This window comes from Solea senegalensis, linkage group LG1 (genome assembly GCF_019176455.1).
Source record: "Solea senegalensis isolate Sse05_10M linkage group LG1, IFAPA_SoseM_1, whole genome shotgun sequence".
Taxonomy (NCBI): Eukaryota; Metazoa; Chordata; class Actinopteri; order Pleuronectiformes; family Soleidae; genus Solea; species Solea senegalensis.
Window position 1 is genome coordinate 30,510,148 of NC_058021.1, and position 22,367 is coordinate 30,532,514.

Below are 22,367 nucleotides of genomic sequence, written 5' to 3' on the forward strand. Positions count from 1 at the left end.
TTGTGTAGTTAATAAATAGCCTAGATCCACGGTTCACAATATTTGTGCATCCCAATCAGACACTCTACTGGATAATTAGAAGTCATTATCACCCTAATAAAAACTATAATTTTCAATTTATTAAGCTATTTATCACCAACACCTGATCACGTTCCTGTTGTGTAAGAAACATAAAAGTACCAAAGACTCACCGGTATCAAACAAAGAAACCAAGGCAATACCTTGGTTTTATTTAATGAAAGCACAGGACAGTTTTTATCTATATACACTGTGAGTATATAGGAACAAAAACCTACAACTGCTGTTTATTTTTGCATATGAACTTTTTACTTTATTCTTTTTTGTGTGCGTGCCCAGGAGCGTGCCTAGTTTGTCCTGGACATAAGCAAGGGGGGCTTCAAGGAAAAAAGGTTGGGAACCACTGGCCTAGATGATTCCATTTGCTATTTAAACATGGAACATGATGAAAAAAAATATTACTGAGTCAAAGTTTTCTTCTTTTTTTTATGACTGCATGCTGTCAAAGTTACTAAAACAACAGATGAACGGAAGCACACTGTAGGAAATGACTGTAAAAACCACTATGGCCATTTAAATTACATTTTTGTGCTCTTTTCTGGTTTGGATGGAATCTCGATAGTCTCATTGTCAGGTTTTCTGGAGAAAAAAAAGAAAGAAAGAAAAACAACAAATAAAAATATTGCTTTGATTTTCTTCTGGTGATTTTCTTTTTTATATACATACGTTTCTTCAGTGTGGTCTTGAAGTCCAACATTGCAAGTTTCAGGAAGTAGTAAACAGAGGACTCCAGCAGTAATGGGGAAGATGCCGTATATCAGCATGGGGATGGTGTGATGGTAGACGCCCAGGAGTCTGATCAGTGGAGACAGGATGCCCGCGATACGAGCACACGTGGAGTTCAGACCTACACCATTCTGCCTACCAGTACAGGCACAGAGCTCATCAGCCACGCCAACTTATATGAGCAAACATATAAGGTAAGATAAGGACCTATCTTACCTTAAAACAGTTGGGTACAGTTCTGCAGAATACACATACGCTATGGTGAAAGTGAAAGATGCCGCAAATTTTCCGAGTACAGCTAGGACTGTGACCACCGCTGGAAGATCTGGAGGAAAAAAAATCGCCAAACACTTGAAAATCATAAACAATAAACAAATATAATATATGTTGCATGATTATATTACAATAATAAATAATAATAATACAACTGGATGACCCTGTGAACAGCTGACGAAAGTGACTTTGACCTCATCAGTGACAACGACGAGGCCGACTACAGGCTGGAGGTACAGCATTTAGCTGCATGGTGCACTGACAACAACCTGCTCCTGAACACCAGTAAGACTAAGGAGCTCATTGTGGACTTCAGGAGGGAGCCTAGAGGCTCACACGACCCCATCCATATCAACGGTATGGCTGTTCAACGTGTCTCCAGCTTCAAGTTCCTGGGGACCCACATCTCAGAGAACTTGTCCTGGACAACTAACACCTCCAGCCTGGTCAAGAAGGCCCACCAGAGACTCTTCTTCCTGAGGACACTGAAGAAGAAGAACCACCTGTCCTCTCCCATCCTGGTGAACTTCTACCGTTGTGAGATCAAGAGCATCCTAACCAACTGTCTGGTATGGGAACTGATTGGTCGCCAACCGCAAGGCACTGCAGCGGGCAGTGAAAACTGCCCAGTGCATCACAGGGACTCCACCTACCACAATTGAGGATGTCCAGGGGAAGCGTTGTCTACGCCGGGCTCTAAGCATTCTTAAGGATTCCTCCCATCCTGCTGCCCATACTTCTGTCTCCTTCCCTCTGGAAGGCACTACAGAAGCATCAGGACCAGAACCAGTAGGCTCAGGAACAGCTTTGTCCCCACAGCTGTCCCCCGCTGAACCTTGCTCACCCCTTCCCACACCACTACACTCTCCTCATCTAGAATCTAGTATGTTCACAGTGTTTATACTTCTGTACCATATCTGTGTATTCTCCAGAGGACCTCTGTACATAACCCATCTGTATATTTTGTTCAGAATACTACATCTGTATACCATGTATACTGCATCTATTTCATGTTATCTATACAGTTCTTACCTGTACATATTCCCACCCTATCTATACTGCTCTTACTACTTATCTATACTACTTAACTATACTGCTGTACATAGTGTATATACTGCACTTGCTGCTCTTTGCACTTCTGATTGGAAGCTAAACTGCATTTCGTGACCCTGTACTTATAATGTGTAATGAAAATAAAATTGAATCTGATCTAAAGAAAAATCTAATCTAATCTAATCTGTGAATAGCTGATGGAAGACAGTGACTTTGACCCTTTCATTGCATTGTCTGTGTTCAGAATACAAGTTAAATCTACAAAAAAAACAACACATGGAACAGCATTCAACACCGCTTTGGCCATTTTAATGTCAAAAGCTTGCTCTAAGAAAAACCAAGAGAGCAAAGAAACAACTCTCCATGCTGTCAGCTGGTAGATCTTCTACTTATGAACCTATTTGTGTTGTGTTAACAATAAAATAATGATACAGTCATGTTGGCATGTGACACGTTACCTTTTGGAATAACAAGTGTCCCAAGAGTAGCAGAACCTCCAAAAAATAGCGACACCACGACACATATTCTCCTCCCAAAGCGCTGGATTAGTGGCAAAGAGCCCAGACGTGCAGGAATTTCTACTAGCCCAAAGATGAACTGTGTGAGGTAGATGTCCAACCCAAAGTTGCCAACATTCAGGCTCAGTCCGTAGTACACCAGACTTATTGCAAACCTATGACATGGGAGACATGTGGTCAGTGCCACCACAGAGGTAGTGATGTTGAAGAGACAGCAGATTGTGATTGAAATGAACTCACCAGGTGTAGCACATTATGAGAACACGTTTCCTCAGATATGAGATTCTGAAGATGTCCACCATGCTTCTTCTCTCAGATGTTTCCTCAACCTCCAACTTTTAGATGTATTAGTTTATAATTCAGAGCATTGTTATTTTAGATTTCTTTCTTTTTATTCTTGAATGTCACTCACCTGATTCAATATGTCTTCTGGGACATTCCTACCATTCACCTTAGCTGCCCTCTGGATCTCCTTTATGGCTTCCTCCTTCTTGCCCTGGGTGATGAGCCAGCGAGCCGACTCTGGAAGAATCCTAGGTGTCGACGTGAAATATAAACATTTATTATTTTCCCATAGCTGCCATTTTAGAAGAATGAATACAGTATGTGAGGCTGCTGACCAGTAAAAGACTCCCAGGAAGACGATAATAGGGCTGTAGAACACCAGCTGTTGGATCCTCCAGTTACGGATCAAATAGGCTATGCCAGATGTTATCACCAGTCCGATAGAGTATGTCAAAAGGAACATAATGGTAACGAAAGCAAATTTGGAAGAGTCAGTCCATTCTCCACCTTAAGAGCAAGAAGACAACAATGCTATTAGTGGGTGACAGAATCTCAAAATGGTGCTTTTGCTTCCCACAGTGGCAGAACCAGAAATGCTACTGTTGTGGACAGCAGGTCTTGGTGATACTAGGTTTCACTTGTGAATATTGAACTTACCAAGAACAAATCCACACAGAATAATGCCAGAAGTTGCGATGCCACTGAAGAATTTGAAAACTATATACACATAGATGTTGGGTGAGAAAGCAGAAGCAAGACCACTCAACATGAGCTGAAAGAATGCGATGAGTAGCACGAAGCGTCGACCGAACCTGTGAAAAGAGAAAAAACTATGAAACATTTTCATCCATTTCAATCCGTTTCTTCTACACATCTACAGTAAAGTGGCGTCAGTACCTGTCAGCCATCGACCCAAACACCAGTGCTCCCACCAAAAGACCGGCCATGTGGATGGACTGTGAGATCTCAATGAAACTGACCGTGTCACACATCAGGTCAAACTGATGACGGGAAGGAAGAAAGAAAATATTAAAATGGTGAACAAAGATTTTGTTTAATTGTGCATAGAATGAGTCATCACAATGATAATGGCAGGGTGGTGAAATTAAATTCTTATAGAATAGAATAGAATAAAACTTTATTGTCATGAAATTCACTTTTGGCTTACCAGCATAAAACATTGAATCTTAAAAGGAGACAGTACATAGTTAAAATAAAATAAGAGGTAGTCACAATATATAAATAGAAATAAAAGACAAGACATTGAGACTGCCACAGACACTAAAAACTGCTTTTTGCTGCAGGTGTGGATTAAAAGCTTGGCGGTCACTTTGTCGAGTTTTACATGTACATATTGCATTTTTGGTTGTATGTATTCCCTTGTCTGGTCAAGAACTGGAGAATAAATGAGTGTCTCTTACCTCGGTGACAATGCTGGAAGCACCTTTGGGTGTCTCATAAACTGATCCGTTTATGCATCCTGTCGTCGCGTTAACCCCATATGCTTCAAAAGTTTCCAAATCCACTGATGTGAACATTTCACAGCTTTCATATTTCCCTTCATTTTTCAGAGGAATGGTGAGATTTTTCTGTCTCTCCTCCGTCAGGTTGGTCACTTGGGCAAAGATCCAGTCAGTGTTGCAGTGATGTGGGAAGTTCATACCTGTGAACACCTGACCGATCAAATCAAAGGCTAAAAAAATGCTGGGGATGCATGATGCAGCGACTAAAAGTTTTTGAAATAAACCAAACTCTCCAATCTCCATCAGGATATGCTCAAAGTTGCTCATATCGGTATCTGTGTGTCCTCACAGTGGAACACAAAAATATCCAAATGACGTCTAACTGCCACCAATTGAATCCAGCTTCATCCTGATTATGTTTAAAAAAACTAACCACAGGATCCCTCAGTACCTCAGGCGACTGAAGTCTAAATTGCTAAACGTCAAATTTGTTCTTAGTTGGCAATGTTTATTGTAAAACCTGAATGTGGATGTTGGTGTGTTAGCTTCAAGAGGGACCAGGTGTGGAGATGGCCCAGGAAAGCAGCTTAACACAGCTGGTGCTGTGTGGCAATCAGAGACAGACAGATAGACAGACAGACACCAGAGCTGGGCAGTGTGGGGACAATGTCCGTTTTTGTTTTAAATGTGGGCAGCAGTGGCGGCCCATCCATAGAGGGCGCTAGGGCGCCACCCCACCAGTGTCACATAAAGAAGAACATAGGTCAGTCAGTCAGTCATCATCTAACCGCTTTATCCTCCACCAGAGGGTCGCGGGGGGTGCTGTGCCAATCTCAGCTACATCGGGCGATAGGCGGGGTACACCCTGGACAGTTCGCCAGTCCATCGCAGGGCCACACACAACTAGAGACAAACAACCATTCACTCTCACACTCACTCCTATGGTCAATTTAGAGTGTCCAATCCACCTAATCCCCACATTGCATGTTTTTGGACTGTGGGAGGAAGCCGGAGTACCCGGAGAGAACCCACGCACACACGGGGAGAACATGCAAACTCCATGCAGAAAGGCCCTTGTTCCAACCGGGGCTCGAACCCGGGTCTTCTCGCTGCAAGGCGAGAGTGCTAACCACTACACCACCGTGTGGACCCAACATAGGTGTCATCTATAATAATTTATAAAAACAATGACTGAATGACTGAATGAATGAAAAGATCTACAGATTTTACAGTTTGTGACTACCTTGCATTCAAGTGTAGTTTAAAAACGATCCCTCGTTTGTTTACAGCGTGTCGTGACGTATTTCCAGTTCCTGTTTTTTTCTTTTGATTCATGTAGTTAATAAATAGCCTCGATCCATGGTTCCCAACCTGGGGTCCAAGGCCCGCTTGGGGGTGCAACAGAAATAACATGGGGAGGCGCAGAGCTTTGACCACTCTGACTTTGTGAGGTTAATGTAATTATATTTGTGCATCCCAATCAGACACTCTACTGGATAATTAGAAGTCATTATCACCCTAATAAAAACTACAATTTTCAATTTATTAAGCTATTTATCACCAACACCTGATCACGTTCCTGTTGTGTAAGAAACATAAAAGTACCAAAGACTCGCCGGTATCAAAAAAAAACTAGTGGGCCTAGTTTGTCCTGGACATAAGCAAGGGGGGCTTCTAGGAAAAAAGGTTGGGAACCACTGGCCTAGATGATTCCATTTGCTATTTAAACATGGAACATGATGAAAAAAATATTACTGAGTCAAATTTTTCTTCTTTTTTTTATGACTGCATGCTGTCAAAGTTACTAAAACAACAGATGAACAGAAGCACACTGTAGGAAACGACTGTAAAAACCACTATGGCCATTTAAATTACATTTTTGTGCTCTTTTCTGGTTTGGATGGAATCTCGATAGTGTCATTGTCAGGTTTTCTGGAGAAAAAAAAGAAAGAAAGAAAAACAACAAATAAAAATATTGCTTTGATTTTCTTCTGGTGATTTTCTTTTATATATACATACGTTTCTTCAGTGTGGTCTTGAAGTCCAACATTACAAGTTTCAGGAAGTAGTAAACAGAGGACTCCAGCAGTAATGGGGAAGATGCCGTATATCAGCATGGGGATGGTGTGATGGTAGACGCCCAGGAGTCTGATCAGTGGAGACAGGATGCCCGCGATACGAGCACACGTGGAGTTCAGACCTACACCATTCTGCCTACCAGTACAGGCACAGAGCTCATCAGCCACGCCAACTTATATGAGCAAACATATAAGGTAAGATATGGACCTATCTTACCTTAAAACTGTTGGGTACAGTTCTGCAGAATACACAAAGACTATGGTGAAAGTGACAGATGCTGCAAATTTTCCGAGTACAGCTAGGACTGTGACCACCGCTGGAAGATCTGGAGGAAAAAAATCACCAAACACTTGAAAATCATACACAAATATAATATATGTTGCATGACAATATTACAATAATAAATAATAATAATAATAATGATACAACTGGATGACCCCCTGAACAGCTGACGAAAGTGACTTTGACACTTTCATTGCATTGTCTGTGGTCAGAATAGAAATCAATTCAGCCACTATGGTAAAATAAACATGCTTTGTTTGAGGTAAAATTAGTTAAACCTCGTTAAAAATACATGGAAGGCAGACAACACACCTGGACGGCGAGAACAAGAATGCAAGAATGTTGCTTGTTGACTTCAATTCATCCCCTCTAAGTTAACACTAAACTTGGAGACCTAGGCATCAACCTCTCCCCTCTGCATCTGGATCACAGACTTTCTGACCAACAGACCTCAGAATCTTAGGTCAGGCCACATCTGCTCCACCACTACTACCTCAACAGTGGTGTACCACAGGGCTGTGTGCTAAGCCCACTCCTTTACTCCCTCTTCACTCATGACTGCAGACCTGTGCATGGATCCAACGCTAGGGCTCTAATCAACCAACAAAATTCATGGTCGACTGAAGCCCTGAAATTTCTACTCAAAATCGACTAATCGAGGGAGGGCCGGGGCTCGGAAAGCGTTTTGCATCTTGTGCATCTGCGCAATATCATAACGTCTGATCAACATAACGAAGACAAGTTAGCTTACCGTTTTACATGATATGTTTGTAGTCGAGCTGTGATATGCAAACTGTTGCTGGCAAACTTTGCATTCGACTTTTATATCGCCATCTATTTTCTGGAAAATGCTGCCACACTGCCGATGTCTTTGACATGGATGTTAGAGGAGGACGGACTGTAGCTCAATTAAATAAAACCACCGGATGTTCTGTAGTCTTTCTGTCGCCGGTGGGTTGGGCTAATCCAAAATACTGAAAACAAGGGGGGTGTTCTCTGAAGACCCGCTGTAACCTGTGGAACAGGGGTGCTCTGAAAACACCCCTATTAGCACTTGGTACATTCCTCCAGATGAAATCAAATTAACCATAGACTGTATGAAATTAACATGGCATAGACTGTATGAAATTAACATGGCAAAAAGTCGACTCATCAGAATTTGAGTTGAACCAGAACAGATCGACTGATTAATCAACCAGTCGACCGGGACTTTACAGCCCTATCCAACGCCATCAAGTTTGCAGATGACACCGCGGTGATCAGCCTCATCAGTGACAACGACCAGGCCGACTACTGGCCGGAGGTACAGCGTTTAGCTGCATGGTGCACTGACAACAACCTGCTCCTGAACACCAGTCAGACTAAGGAGCTCATTGTGGACTTCAGGAGGGAGAGAGGGTCAAGAGGCTCACATGACCCCACCCATATCAACAGTATGGCTGTTCAACGTGTCTCCAGCTTCAGGTTCCTGGGGACCCACATCTCTTGTCCTGGACAACTAACACCTCCAGCCTGGTCAAGAAGGCCCACCAGAGACTCTTCTTCCTGAGGACACTGAAGAAGAAGAACCATCTGTCCTCTCCCATCCTGGTGAACTTCTGCCGCTACATACTACAATCTGTATCCCATGTATACTACCTATCTATTTCATGTTATCTATACTGCTCTTACCTGTAAATATTCCCACCTTATCTATACTGCTCTTACTACTTATCAATAGTGCTCTATAGTCAGAAAGTGCTTGCAGGCTGTGAAGAGGCCGTAAACAAAGGCGCACAACACAACTGGACAACAAGAACACTTATGTATTATGCAAGAATGCGGTTTGTTGACTTCGGCTCAGCATTCAACACCGCTTTGGCCATTTTCATGTCAAAAGCTTGCTATAAGAAAAACCAAGAGAGCAAAGAAACAACACTAAACTCTCCATACTATCAGCTGGTAGATCTTCTACTTATGAATCTATTTGTGTTGTGTTAACAATAAAATAATGATACAGTCATGTTGGCATGTGACACGTTACCTTTTGGAATAACAAGTGTCCCAAGAGTAGCAGAACCTCCAAAAAATAGCGACACCACGACACATATTCTCCTCCCAAAGCGCTGGATTAGTGGCAAAGAGCCCAGACGTGCAGGAATTTCTACTAGCCCAAAGATGAACTGTGTGAGGTAGATGTCCAACCCAAAGTTGCCAACATTCAGGCTCAGTCCGTAGTACAACAGACTTATTGCAAACCTATGACATGGGAGACATGTGGTCAGTGCCACCACAAAGGTAGTGATGTAGAAGAGACAGCAGATTGTGATTGAAATGAACTCACCAGATGTAGCACATTATGAGAACACGTTTCCTCAGATATGAGATTCTGAAGATGTCCACCATGCTTCTTCTCTCAGATGTTTCCTCAACCTCCAACTTTTAGATGTATTAGTTTATAATTCAGAGCATTGTTATTTTAGATTTCTTTCTTTTTATTCTTGAATGTCACTCACCTGATTCAATATGTCTTCTGGGACCTTCCTACCATTCACCTTAGCTGCCCTCTGGATCTCCTTTATGGCTTCCTCCTTCTTGCCCTGGGTGATGAGCCAGCGAGCCGACTCTGGAAGAATCCTAGGTGTCGACGTGAAATATAAACATTTATTATTTTCCCATAGCTGCCATTTTAGAAGAATGAATACAGTATGTGAGGCTGCTGACCAGTAAAAGACTCCCAGGAAGACGATAATAGGGCTGTAGAACACCAGCTGTTGGATCCTCCAGTTACGGATCAAATAGGCTATGCCAGATGTTACCACCAGTCCAATAGAGAACGTCAAAAGGCACATAATGGTAACCAAAGCAAATTTGGAAGAGTCAGTCCATTCTCCACCTTAAGAGCAAGAAGACAACAATGCTATTAGTGGGTGACAGAATCTTAAAATGGTGCTTTTGCTTCCCACATTGGCAGAACCAGAAATGCTACTGTTGTGGACAGCAGAACTTACCAAGAACAAATCCACACAGAATAATGCCAGAAGTTGCGATGCCACTGAAGAATTTGAAAACTATATACACATAGATGTTGGGTGAGAAAGCAGAAGCAAGACCACTCAACATGAGCTGAAAGAATGCGATGAGTAGCACGAAGCGTCGACCGAACCTGTGAAAAGAGAAAAAACTATGAAACATTTTCATCCATTTCAATCCGTTTCTTCTACACATCTACAGTAAAGTGGCGTCAGTACCTGTCAGCCATCGACCCAAACACCAGTGCTCCCACCAAAAGACCGGCCATGTGGATGGACTGTGAGATCTCAATGAAACTGACCGTGTCACACATCAGGTCAAACTGATGACGGGAAGGAAGAAAGAAAATATTAAAATGGTGAACAGAGATTTAAGTTTAATTGTGCATAGAATGAGTCATCACAATGATAATGGCAGGGTGGTGAAATTAAATTATTTGCCATTCAAAACGACATGTATTGAAATGGCTCTACATCATTTCAGTCTTGGTCACTGCATAGAATATAATAGAATAGAATAGAATAGAATAGAATAGAAAAGAACTTTATTGTCCACCAAGGTGCAAATCACCTTCAGTTCACCAGCATAAAAACATTGAATCTTAAAAGGAGACAGTACATAGTTAAAATAAAATAAGAGGTAGTCATAAAACATAAATAGAAATAAAAGACATTGTAAAAGACATTGAGACTGCCACAGACACTAAAAATTACTTTTTGCTGCAGGTGTGGATTAAAAGCTTGGTGGTCACTTTGTGGAGTTTTACATACATATTGCATTTTGGTTGTAAGTATTCCCTTGTCTGGTCAAAAACTGGTTAGCAGAACTGGAGAAGAAAGTGTCTCTTACCTCGGTGACAATGCTAGAAGCACCTCTGGGTGTTTCATAAACTTCTCCATTGATGCATACTGTCGTTGTGTTAATCCCATAAACTTCGATCGTTTCCAAATCCAAATCCACCGGCGTGAACATTTCACAGCTCTCGTACGTTCCATCACTGTTCACGGGAATGGTGAGATTCTTCTGTCTCTCCTCCGTCAGGTTGGGTCCTTGGGCCAAAATCCAGTCAGTGTTACAGTGATGTGGGAAGTTCATGCCTGTGAACACCTGACCGATCAAATCAAATGCTGTAAACATACTGGGGATGCATATTGCAACAACCAGAAGTTTTTGGAATAAACCAAACTCCCCAATCTCCTTCAGGATCTGCCCAAAGTTGCTCATATTGACGTCTGTGCGTCCTCGGAGTGCAGCAGGGAACACAGAAATACCCAGTAAAACCAGTGCACAAACTCTAGGTTAATGCTTATAGTGATGTGAGGACCTCTCAGTCTGAAGTCCAGCTGATTTACTATCTTTAGCGTGATAGACATCATCTTTGGGCAGGGCAAAAATGTATGTCCTATCCATTGTTATGCAATAGGATTTCCGTCTGATGACTAATGTGTGAAAAAAAAATGTGTGGAGGTACTAACATTCATGTTTGTTTACAGTATATAATTGTATGTCCTTGAGTATTATTTGAATATCAAATAAATATTAAACATGGTGAAACTTACACACAATCAGGTCTTTTTTTTAAATTTCTATCAGCATACTGTCAAATTACAACAGTGTCACTTACACAGAAGCACACAATAAGAAAGTATTGTAAAAATTGTGGCGTCCATTTGATTACATTTTGGTGCTCTTTTCTGATTTTGCTGAAACCTCAGCAATCCCGGGTTCAACGTGGTCCTGAAGTTCAACGTTGCAGGTTTCAGGAAGTAGAAAACACAAGCCTCCAGCAGCAATGGGGAATGGTACACTGCACCTAAATTTATGAAATTTGGTAGGTGGACCTGTCAGATACCTACAGTACATGATCATCCATGATTCCTCTGAATCCAAAGATCATAGCAGATGATGCAGATGTGCACAGAATCTTTACACTGATCATTGCACTGCCAAGTGTCTCTTACCTCAGTCACAATGCTGGAAGCACCTTCGGGTGTCTCATAAACTGATCCGTTAATGCATCCTGTCGTTGTGTTAACCCCGTATGCTTCACTCGTCTCCAAATCCGCTGGTATGAACATTTCACAGCTTTCAGAATTCCTGTCATTGTTCAGGGGAATGCTGAGATTGTTCCGTCTCCCTTCCGTCAAGTTGGTCGCTTGGGCCAAGATCCAGTCATTGTTGCAGTGATGTGGGAAGTTCATACCTGTGAACACCTGACCGATCAAATCAAAGGATAAAAAAATGCTGGGGATGCATAATGCAGCGACTAAAATTTTTTGAAATAAACCAAACTCCCCAATCTCCTTTAGGATCTGCTCAAAGTTGCTCATATTGGTATCTGTGTCCTCAGAGTGCAGGGAAGCAGTCATAGTCTCTTAAGGACAACATTGAGACAAGAACAATCCTTCAGTACCTCAGGCAACTGAACTCCAGCTATTGTGCACAGTTCTCTTTTAACGATGTGTGTACTGTAAAACTGGAACTTCTGTATTTTCATTAATACATTATTATCACAATTGTGCTCAATAGAACTTAATGTTGTAGAGCTCTAGTGGTTTTGAGAAGATAGAAGTGAGACATGTCACATGATCAGATTTCTGACAGAGATGGGTACACCTACTCAAGGCAGTAGCAACTCTTATACTTAGGCATAGACGTAAACATCCTCTAGATTACCTGCTTAAAAACCAAGCATCAGAATGGGGAACTTTGGACTTCACATGGCTGTTGATGCCAGATGGGATGGTTTAAGGATTTCTGAAACCACAATGGTTTGTAGGGTTTACAAAGAGGCTGAAAAAGTGATGACAGAAAGTGAACTCTGTGAGTTCTGTGAGTGAAATTTCCTTGTTGAGGTCAAAGGAGAATGGCCAGACAACCACGGTATGCAGAAGACCATCTCGGAGAGCACTTCAAACCACAGTTTTAAAAGTAAAAAATAATACTTACCAGTGAGTGCAAGTTCAAAGCTCTTGCGTGTGTCCCAGTCAAGAAAACCATCTCAATTCAATTTATAATTATGTAAATGTTTGCACTGTGGGACTAAAAAAACGACCGAGAGCTGTCAAATATAATAAAATATCTACATATCTACAAGAAGTCCTAGAACCAGTTAAAATCTTATATCCTTCTCAAATATTAACATTTTTCTTATTTCATATGAAAGATTTGTGTCGGTTTGTGTCGTCTCAGAATAGAAATGGGCCGACCGTGAACCAGAAAAGCACTTATGGCGTGTTTCCACCGGCTCGCCTCGCCGCGGCACGGTTAAGTTGTGTTTCCACTACCGATAGTACTTGATGCCAGGTAATTTTTTTAGTACTTAGGTACTATATGCGGCGCCGCCAGACTGCCGGCCACTGATTGGTCAGAGTGGCATACCAGGAAGACGTACCACATAAGAATCATGCCGAACTGTAGGTCAGTTAGCAACCCTAAAAAATGACCGGGTAACTGTCTAAAATCTCAATATTTAACAGAGGAGTCTGGTGTATTTAGCGACAGCTAATGATTGAGTGACACTGAAAACAACTGCTTTACAAGTCACTAGTTTGTGTGTGTCGTTGTGCAGTGATGACTCCGCCCACGTTGAGTAGGTACTATTTCTATAGTGGAAAACCAACCTAAACCGTGCCGTGGCGAGGTGAGGCGAGTCGAGTCGAGGACGAGCTGGGACCATCGTGGAAAAGGGCCATTACAGTCGGCTCCTGACGATCTGCGACAGACAAGACAGCAGACTGAGAAACATTGATGGACGCACGCTGAGGAGATGACACAATCGCGCTGAAAGACAGTGAGAATAATAGCACTTGAAGGGAGAGCAGTAAAGGAACTAATTCTCATAGAGCAGGGTAATGAAGACCGTACTGTGAAGTCAAAATGACGCAGTGGCGTCGTCTCTGTAAAGTTCATTTGAGTCACATAAAAAATGGTGCATGTTCAAAAATAACCCGTCAAGTGCTAAGCTGATATGCCCATTCTTTTATTGATTAAAAATAATCAAGAGGAACATGCTTTGAACGGGGGAACAATCAAAAAAAAATAGAGCAAATGAAAGAATGCAAAAACCGAAAAGAGGTGGGGAATTCAAATATATTACAGCCTTGATGAGTTAATGTCTGGACAAAAGACCCCCACCCTCCTCCTCCTCCTCCCCCCGTTGTCATCTGTTCAGCTTCGATGGACTACGATATAAGCAGTACAATGTTGGAGAAAAGGTGAGAACAAAGCCACGAGATCTTCAGCTCCCTTAGAGTTCACTCACTCAAACTCTCACACACACACCTATCCTGTCCGTTGTCCACTACAGACATTTAATGGCACCAAATACTGCAGTTTAGAAACTTAAGAGTAACATGGGAGGGGGGGGGGATCACTGACGTCACTGTCAACCTGCTTTGAGGAGATGACAGGGTCAAAACACCTGTGTATCTTTATTTCAGGAATCTCCACGAGTGACACGAAGCACACACAAAGTACACAGAAAATCTGAATCAAAACCAAAAAGAGAGAAAGAAACAAAACAAAAGCAAACAAAAAAAAAACACTTGGTCATTTTCAAATTTAAGGCTAGCGTAAAATTTTACACATTTAACATCAAAAGACAAAAGATTTCCCCTCTACAGTTTTTTTGTCCGCAAGCAGAAAAACGAATCATTCAATATGGCATCTGGAGGGTTTTACGACGTCGTCACACCATCAAATCAAACGCATCAAGATCTACAGAGATCACTGCCGTCACTAACTGTGAGGTTCACATTCATGACAAACAGTAAAGTGAAGGTTTGTCCTGCAATATGAGGGAAGTCAGAGCCAAAAAAATTTGCAGCGTTGCCATTGTCTTCCTTCACGCAAGCACTACAACCCACATTCGTGTCATAGGACAGAGAGAAAAAAAAGGCCAAGAGTGAAATTACCCAGTATAAAAACAAACCAATGCCAAATGTCACTTATTTACACACTAGAGGTTCAAGTTAAGTACTCTTCGTCCTCTTCATCCACATCCACAAATATGCACTGAAGTCTTTTTTCTGCTTTGTTTTTTCTTTTGTTTGCTAAGAATTTGAGTCGATGATTTCAAACACACGCAAAAACTAAGACCGACGGACACCGACATCTGCTCATACACGGCACGTGTGTGGTTTCAGCTGCTGTCAAACATTAAATCATTTTCACTTATTAGTCACAAGAAAAATAACTAAAACAGGCCTATTTTTTCCACTATATAGAAAAATTGCAAATCTTTTTTTTGTCCCCCCTAAAAATTGTATTTTATTGTCAAATCAGAACAAGCCTAATGATTTCTGTATTTTGTTATTATTTTTTAGTATATACTGATCAATGAGCCTCAATAATGTACTGCCTGTCAATTTCCCTTCATAAAAAGGTCCCTGTAATTTAAATTGCTCATAAACCAATTTGAGGCTGTAAAAACTTAGCTTTTATATTGTTCCGAGTAAAATGTGTTAAGATTTAAATCCTCCTTAGGAACAAATACAATTGGAACAGCAGTTGACATTATTAATTATTCTTCATATTATTAATACTAATATTATTGACAATCAGAAGAAACTTATTCTTTACAGATTGCTAACTGTTGGGGGGAGTTTACACATTTCACACTTCAGCAAATTTGAAGTTGAAATCCTGCAGATCAAAATCAACCAACAAAAAATGTCTGCCACCAGCACCTGAGACCACATTTTGTACAAATCAGGGACAAATTAATGCTCCATGTCATGAGGAGGAGGGAACTCCCCCATCACGTGCATTCAGTAGTTCTGATGAATATAAGGCATTGTTACACTGAACTGGGATTTAAGGGTGTTGAGATTGTGCAAATGCATCACACATGACGAAAGGGAAAAAGTGAGGGGAGACCAGAACGGGAAAGGAAAACTCTTACTCGCATCCTTCTACGTTCACACTGTAAACTTCTTTTGTTGTTTATCTTTGAGTGATTCTCATACTGTATGTTGTGATACTTCAGCCGACCACCGAATTCAAAGTGTAAGTCGACACTGTGTAATCCTATGGGTGATAAAAACGATACTGTTTCTTTGGCAGTAGTGGTTTCTTTACAGCCATAGAAAGGAAAAAATAATAATAATGCATTAAACTATATATAGATCTATTTTTTTTTTTTTTTAATTTTCACATTTTTTAGGCAAGTCACGGTTCCAGGTAGAACGACAGTTTAACTAATGCTGAGCTGAGCGAAGCCCATCAGTTTGACGTCGTCGGGTATTTCAGATCCCTCGATTCCAGACGCCTGTGGAAAAAAAACACAACTGTAATGACTCACACAGCCATTAACAGTCAATGATTTAGTTGTTTGACGTGAGTGTCACTGCGATTGTTACATGAGAAGGAGTCACTCACCAGTTTAAAAGTGACGTTTTTATGGCCTTGAGGTTCATCGACTATTTTCTGCAAATTTGCAGCAACTGAAAAGGGAAAAACAAAAATATTATTTATTATGTATATAGACATTTAACTACTTCATTTAGAAAAAGACAGTATCAGGGCTTCATGTATGACATTGGTTTCAAATTACCTGTGGATGCACACATTATGTTTTTAAGGACTCTCATTGACTTCCATTCATCCCTAAGTTAACCCTAAACTTTACATTACATTACATTACATGTCATGTCATGTCATGTCATGTCATGTCATTTAGCAGACGCTTTTATCCAAAGCGACTTACAAGGGAACTGAGTACAACCTGCCAGGGGTGGAGTTGAACTAGTTGACCATGATGTCTCTGCATACAGGGGTACCGGTCTAAACCAACCCACCCCAAACTTCACCACAATTCAAATCTTTGGTCAGAAAACCAGGCTTTTTTCAGAAACTGAGACGGAATGAACCAAGCCAGGGGAAAGAAAGCGAAATCCCTAGTGTTTTATGGATACACTGCGTTTGTAACCTTAGCATGAATGTTCTAAACCACAAACATGTGGGTTTTTTTTAAAAAATCACTGACCTATTACTAAGTCCCTCCCGTCCACCAGGCCTGCTGACACCAGCTCCTGGGACACACCGTCTGCTGTGTCTGAAAAACAAAAAACAAACTGTCAGGAGTGATGGCACATGGCACAATCCTAACTTAGAAAATTTGGATAAGTGAGCTTAATATGCTAGCGTCAAGAAGGCTGTTTGAGTTAACCGAGGACGTCTGCGCTCAGCGCTGATGAATACTCAGAATTTAAACTCAATTCAATTCAATTCAATTTTATTTGTATAGCGCCAAATCATAACATACATTATCTCAAGGCACTGTACATAGACAACATCAAGGAAAGCAGAGAACCCCAACAGTTCACACAATGAGAATCAGATTCAAAACTCCCCACTGACACAAATAATGAACGCACAGCTTGGTTTTAGACTAATGAAAATAAGCAAATAATCCACTTACCTCTGCCTGGCATAAATTCAAAGCGGATGTCATTTAGCTCCTTCTTTGAATTTCTGAAGATGCAAAACAAACAAAAACCACATTTTTTAACGGCTGTCTGTGACCTTGAGTGTAAAACGCTTACTCAATAAGACCATAACAGAACAACAGCACTAAACTGCACAATAAAAACATTAAGTCATGTACACAGCCTTTAGAAAAAGAGCTAGTGTTTGATTTGTATATGTAAACATACCTTAACCTTAATACCAAACTAATGGGAGCCTGAACATCTCCTGAAGTGGCTGGAGCCTGAAACACAGACAAAAACAGCTATAGTTCGTGTTTTAAATGAGTTTGAAAATGAGAAACATTGAGAGAATGACCTGCAGACTGACCTGTGAGGGTGCAGCACAAGCAGCAGTGGGTACACTAAGTGTGGGAGATGTAGCCTGGGCAGTGGATTGAGTGTTGACTGGTGTGGGCTGCAGTGGAACTTGTCCTGCAGCCTGAGGTAGCTCCACCTGACCTGCAGCCGGTGGCTGGAGTTGATTACTTGAGGGCTCAGGAGTCTGGAACACCTAAAAAGAGACATTTCTTTAAACCTTTCTCATTATTCATAAGAATGACTAATACTTAACAGCATACAGGGCAGCGTGGTAATGGAAAGGAACAGGGCTCTGTTTAAATCTCCATTCATTCCATGTCACATTTAAGCCTTAAAATAAGGGGGCTGATTTATTTAAGCTCATTGCAGGATAAAAATAAGGTTTGAAATGACTTTGTAAAACCGTGGCAGGAACAGGAAGTGTGCAGCAGCTTCTGTATCCACATGCAGCGTGGTTGAGTTCATACTTTATCAAGGGTTGCATTGGTTTAGCGTTCCACCAAGCATAATTGCGCACTCTAGCTCAGATTAGTGGCATTTTCTAACCAGGAAATGTAGTTTCCTTGTATTCTATTTGCACCAAGTCGAGAAATCCTTAATGGTAACCCTGGAAACAGCCTCTTTCACAGGAGGTAACTGCACTTTAGCAAAAGTGTAATACAATTTGGGTTTCCAGTATGGGTCGAGTGAGTAGCAGCATATAACATCAAGCAAGTTTCCATGACTACCATCATCATCATCATCATTATCGTCTCTTTGACCCACCAACTGGACTGGAAAGATTCAGCGCTGATTACATTTACATCACACGGACCCCTAGCGGACCTCCGTGCATGTGCAGATGTGGAAAGTTATGACCCAACCGTGACTCAACGCGCACAAAAACAGAGTCATGGTCCATAGGGCTGATAATTTCTGAACCAAGGTAACGGGTACATTATGTTTTCACCTGCGTATGAACAGAGAGTGGCACCTAATAACTGCTGCAGCGATCACTGACATGTTAGGGATTATTAAAGAGCAAATTTACATTTTTGTTCCTGAAGGAGTACATAATCTGGGTGACCCAGTTGTGTGCCACACATGGCTACATGTACAAAAACATGCAGAGGTTAACTGGACACTCTAAATAGCCCCGTAGGTGTGAGTGAATAGTTGTTCATCTCTATATGTTGGCCCTGTGATGGACTGCCGACCTGTGACCCTCATGTGTGGACGATAAAGTGGTAGGCGATAGATGGATTCAATAACCTTTGAAGACTCACCTCTGAGTTCTGTGATCCCTCCTTCACTCTCGGTGACTGTCGGAAACAGATTAAAAAGGCAGTGACAGTCAGATGAGGGTTTTTTTTCAGTCACTCTTTTAGCAAAAAGCAAACTGCGCGCATGGATGCAAAGGACACAGGAAGCAAAAGAGGTATTTCAGGTGAAAACAGCTCTACTCATCTACTTGCCTCATTTGTCCTCCACTCAGTTGATTGTCATCTCTTTTCAGGTGATTGCAGTGATGTCAGTAATTCAGTAAGAAAAGAGATATGTTTGTAGAGTGATGCTAAAATGTCTTTAACGAGAAGCTATGCTATATGGTGTGTCTGCCATCAGGATGTCAGGTAAAATGATGTGCCGCTAACTGAGTGGTAAACAAGGCATAATCTGGAGTTAAATTTTCCCTTCAAAGTTTTAGATTTGAAAACCTTAGAAGCAGAGCAAGTCAGAGGAAAGTCACACGGTATTAAAAAAACAGCAACATAGAGAAGAACAGATGCCAAAATGAAGACAAACTGACAAAAGTGACTGGCATTCAGGTCCAAATATTATAATATATCATAACAGTTTGAGAAACTGGAGTGATTCCATTGTTGGAAATAGATTTGAGTTCAGTTTGCCAACATGTAGCCAGTAGAAAAGCAGCAGGAAAGCAGCACAGCTATTCAAAAAATTTGAATCCCTTCAACGATGATTGGGTCAGACATCAGAAAACTTAAAAGGGCCGATGGACAATTTGGCTTGTATTGATTAAAAGTCGATTTAGTAAAATACATGAATACAAAGCAATTTAGAAAAAGAAACTGAAATACAGATGGCTTCCAGGAAATGTAACTCTCAATTTTATTAGTCAACAATTATAGACTTCAACATCCTAGTAAAGTATAGAGCTTAATGTTATATGTTTTTGTTAAAACGACCACTACAATGTGCTATTTTGTTCAGTGACACCATGTCTTTGCTTCTTTTCAAAGTGACAAAGAAAACCTTTGCTGTGACTAACAGGCTCTCGTGACTCAGGGGTCAGATTCCACTCACATGTGATTTGCTGCATGGACGAATGTCTTCTCAGACACGGCGCTGGGAACTTTTCTTGTCAACAATAATAAAGTAAATGTGTAAGCTGGTTCTACTATGTCAGTAATATCCGGAAGATAATATCTTCTCAATGAACATATTATACCAAGTTCATTTTCCGTACGACATTACATTTAAGGCGTTAGCCAAAAGAAGAAATGAGCGCACATAGTTTAGTGTATTATAATAGCGATTATACATTTAAACGTCTAAAATAACACAAACAAGCCTACAGAGAGAGTACTTCCGTGTTAGGGGAATGCCATCTGTATTTATGAGACAAGTGAACAACCCTGGACGCAGGCAGCTCGAGTGGGTAGGAGAAGCGCACTTGACGCCTGGGGGCGCTAACAGGCTTCACCTGCTGCTCCTTGGCCATCAGACAGAACACATACACACACACAGGGGGGAGACTCAGTGGAGAGGCAATGGACAAACATGCTACAGCACAGACATGAAAATGACAGTTTTAAACAGAGTACAGCGATTAAAGGACAAGAACATGTGAGGTACACTACGTCAAAAACAGTGTTAAACTGTGCGTGTGTGTGTTTCCGGGCAACAAAGCTGTTGCGGATGCATCTCACCCTTAAGGCAGCAACAGCAGCTTTGCCCTCTTCGCTTTCTTCGTCCAGCTCGTCGTCGCTCCATTCCCATTCTCCATCCTCCGTTTTATGTAGCCGGCCACTGGAACCTGGCACTCGACGTACCTGTCACACAAACACACACACACACGTTATAAAAAAATAGTGTCTTAAAGCGAATGACTTTAATAGTTTAATAGTCCAGTGTGTAAGAATTAGTGACATCTCATGGCAAAACAACAAATGGAGGACTTCCCCAAGCATGTCAGAAAACTGCCGTGGCCTCCGCATACAAGTATGGATGTAAGCTCTCTTTAGTGATTATACACTTTAACACAAAATATAAAATAATGGGTAGTACATTCAAATTCTCACAATAAACCACACACTGGACCTTTGAATGTTTTTAAAACAACCACAACCAACTGATATTATGATTAACCTGTTTGGTCTTACCCTTTTTGACCTCTCCGTTATTGTAGGCGCCCTCTGAAGTAACTTCTCATTTAAATACTCGTGGGTCTGTCGGAGAGAGAAGGAGAAAAATGATAGCCTGTCACACCAAAAACACACACTTTTTAATATTATATTCATAGACAGGAAAAAGACAAGCTGAAATCAGAGAAATTGATGAGCACAAATTCATAAAACGTGGTTAATTACTTATCGATTAACCTACTTTGAACCCTACAGTCCGACTGTAAAGGTGATTTTAGTTCCGATATCAATCATACTTTCTTGATGAAGATCTAAGCGATTTCCTAGCCTGCCCCCTGCTGGACATACAGAGTATTCTGACCAGCATAAGCAACCAGGCTGTATTTGGGGCTGCGTGACTTGATCAGCCAGCAATGTGGTTGCTCCAGCTGCTCGAGTACAAGGCAGCTGGAGGCTGGAGTGCGACTGCCTCACCCCTGCCTTTGTTAGAAACAGATCTGCACGGCCGATGATGAAAGGACATTTAGAATTTAAATGCACTTATTGTAAGTCGCTTTGGAGAAAAGTGTCTGCTAAATGACATGAAATGTAATGTAATGTAGAATGACCTCAGAAGAAATCCATGAAATAAAGAATACACACACAAGAAATGTCTCAGACAATGTCAGACAGTCTCAGACCCAGAGGGAGCACGAGCGCCTACCTTTGCTTTCTGAAAGAATTTATGCTTCAACAGCTCTGAGGATGTTGGCCTGGAAAACAAACGGCAATAATAACAATGAATTAGTCCTGTCACAGTTTTTATATACCCAGAGACAGAAAAAGACTCAATGATTAGCAGAACCACTGAAGCATTAAAGTGAAAGTGTTCAGATCAATAGCAAACAATTGTGTGCCGTTGTATCCACACTGTACATGTGCTGTTATTTCATTCAACTACACAGTAAGCATAATAATATACTAGAAGTTGAATTGATTGTTGTTATCCAAAGGCAAGTACAGCTGGCACCTTTTTTCTGGGTCCTTTTGTAGACACATGGAGATCATCTTCCTGAAGGACTTCCCATATTTCTTCACCATCTCCTTGTCTGTGATGCCGGTCTCTAGGAGCGGGGGGTCGTTCTGCAGCGTCAGCATCAACACCTGGAAACACGTGATAAACAAGTATTGATCGGACATTGCATTACGTTTGTGCGACTTTATTTACTGCGCGTTTCTGTTCGAGTTGAGATTAATTCTGGCGTTGTTTCCTCCTCACCTTCATTGGCGGGTATTTGTGATAAGGCGCGGCGCCCGTGGCGAGCTCAATGGCTGTGATGCCAAAACTCCAAATATCTGCTTTAAAGTCGTAACCCTTCACCTGCAGAGACAGAAATCACATTATTGTATCAAGATACATTTGTTTTTAACACACATGGAAAAGTTTAAAACAAATATTGGCTA

At 41.3% G+C, this 22,367-nt stretch overlaps 3 protein-coding genes across 5 annotated transcripts in view; all 3 read right to left on the reverse strand.

Annotated features, from left to right (window-relative positions):
- Nucleotides 1-304: 304 nt before the first annotated feature.
- LOC122776043 (solute carrier family 22 member 13-like) lies at nt 305-5,043 on the reverse strand. Its single transcript, XM_044036387.1, has 10 exons — nt 4,355-5,043; nt 3,831-3,934; nt 3,591-3,745; nt 3,269-3,440; nt 3,061-3,181; nt 2,889-2,983; nt 2,589-2,803; nt 1,021-1,129; nt 745-939; nt 305-657 (listed from the first exon to the last, which is right to left on the reverse strand). Exons 1-10 carry the CDS (start codon nt 4,721-4,723, stop codon nt 597-599), a joined length of 1,596 nt encoding a protein of 531 aa, XP_043892322.1. The 5' UTR covers nt 4,724-5,043; the 3' UTR covers nt 305-596.
- Nucleotides 4,536-11,049, reverse strand: LOC122776034 (solute carrier family 22 member 13-like). The gene is made up of 11 exons (XM_044036373.1): nt 10,619-11,049; nt 9,988-10,091; nt 9,748-9,902; nt 9,461-9,632; nt 9,253-9,373; nt 9,081-9,175; nt 8,781-8,995; nt 6,692-6,800; nt 6,416-6,610; nt 6,272-6,328; nt 4,536-4,596 (listed from the first exon to the last, which is right to left on the reverse strand). Exons 1-11 carry the CDS (start codon nt 10,991-10,993, stop codon nt 4,566-4,568), a joined length of 1,629 nt encoding a protein of 542 aa, XP_043892308.1. The 5' UTR covers nt 10,994-11,049; the 3' UTR covers nt 4,536-4,565.
- Nucleotides 11,050-13,730: 2,681 nt separating this feature from the next.
- Nucleotides 13,731-22,367, reverse strand: part of oxsr1b (oxidative stress responsive kinase 1b) — a 36,778-nt gene continuing 28,141 nt past the window's right edge. For 2 of the 3 annotated variants that reach the window (XM_044035733.1, XM_044035750.1), the window contains exons 7-19: nt 22,183-22,284; nt 21,934-22,067; nt 21,628-21,676; nt 20,943-21,008; nt 20,490-20,612; nt 20,195-20,272; nt 18,825-18,860; nt 17,570-17,752; nt 17,428-17,483; nt 17,193-17,245; nt 16,758-16,826; nt 16,151-16,215; nt 13,731-16,040 (exon numbers count right to left, since the gene is read on the reverse strand). In XM_044035733.1, the coding sequence (XP_043891668.1) occupies nt 15,966-16,040; nt 16,151-16,215; nt 16,758-16,826; nt 17,193-17,245; nt 17,428-17,483; nt 17,570-17,752; nt 18,825-18,860; nt 20,195-20,272; nt 20,490-20,612; nt 20,943-21,008; nt 21,628-21,676; nt 21,934-22,067; nt 22,183-22,284 (1,089 nt within the window). In that variant the 3' untranslated portion in view covers nt 13,731-15,965. The remainder of the gene's footprint in view (nt 16,041-16,150; nt 16,216-16,757; nt 16,827-17,192; nt 17,246-17,427; nt 17,484-17,569; nt 17,753-18,824; nt 18,861-20,194; nt 20,273-20,489; nt 20,613-20,942; nt 21,009-21,627; nt 21,677-21,933; nt 22,068-22,182; nt 22,285-22,367) is intronic. The other variant, XM_044035742.1, reaches the window with a different exon arrangement.

Coding starts and splice junctions, on each gene's coding strand:
- LOC122776043 (XM_044036387.1), bottom strand. CDS start 4,723: ATGAGCAACTTTGAGCATATCCTGATGGAGATTGGAGAGTTTGGTTTA. Junction 3,441..3,590: donor TCTGTGTGGATTTGTTCTTG/GTAAGTTCAATA, acceptor CTTGCTCTTAAG/GTGGAGAATGGACTGACTCT. Junction 940..1,020: donor CTGTACCCAACTGTTTTAAG/GTAAGATAGGTC, acceptor CTGTACTGGTAG/GCAGAATGGTGTAGGTCTGA.
- LOC122776034 (XM_044036373.1), bottom strand. CDS start 10,993: ATGAGCAACTTTGGGCAGATCCTGAAGGAGATTGGGGAGTTTGGTTTA. Junction 9,176..9,252: donor CAGAAGACATATTGAATCAG/GTGAGTGACATT, acceptor TACATCTAAAAG/TTGGAGGTTGAGGAAACATC. Junction 6,801..8,780: donor GACACTTGTTATTCCAAAAG/GTAACGTGTCAC, acceptor TTTTTCCTCCAG/ATCTTCCAGCGGTGGTCACA.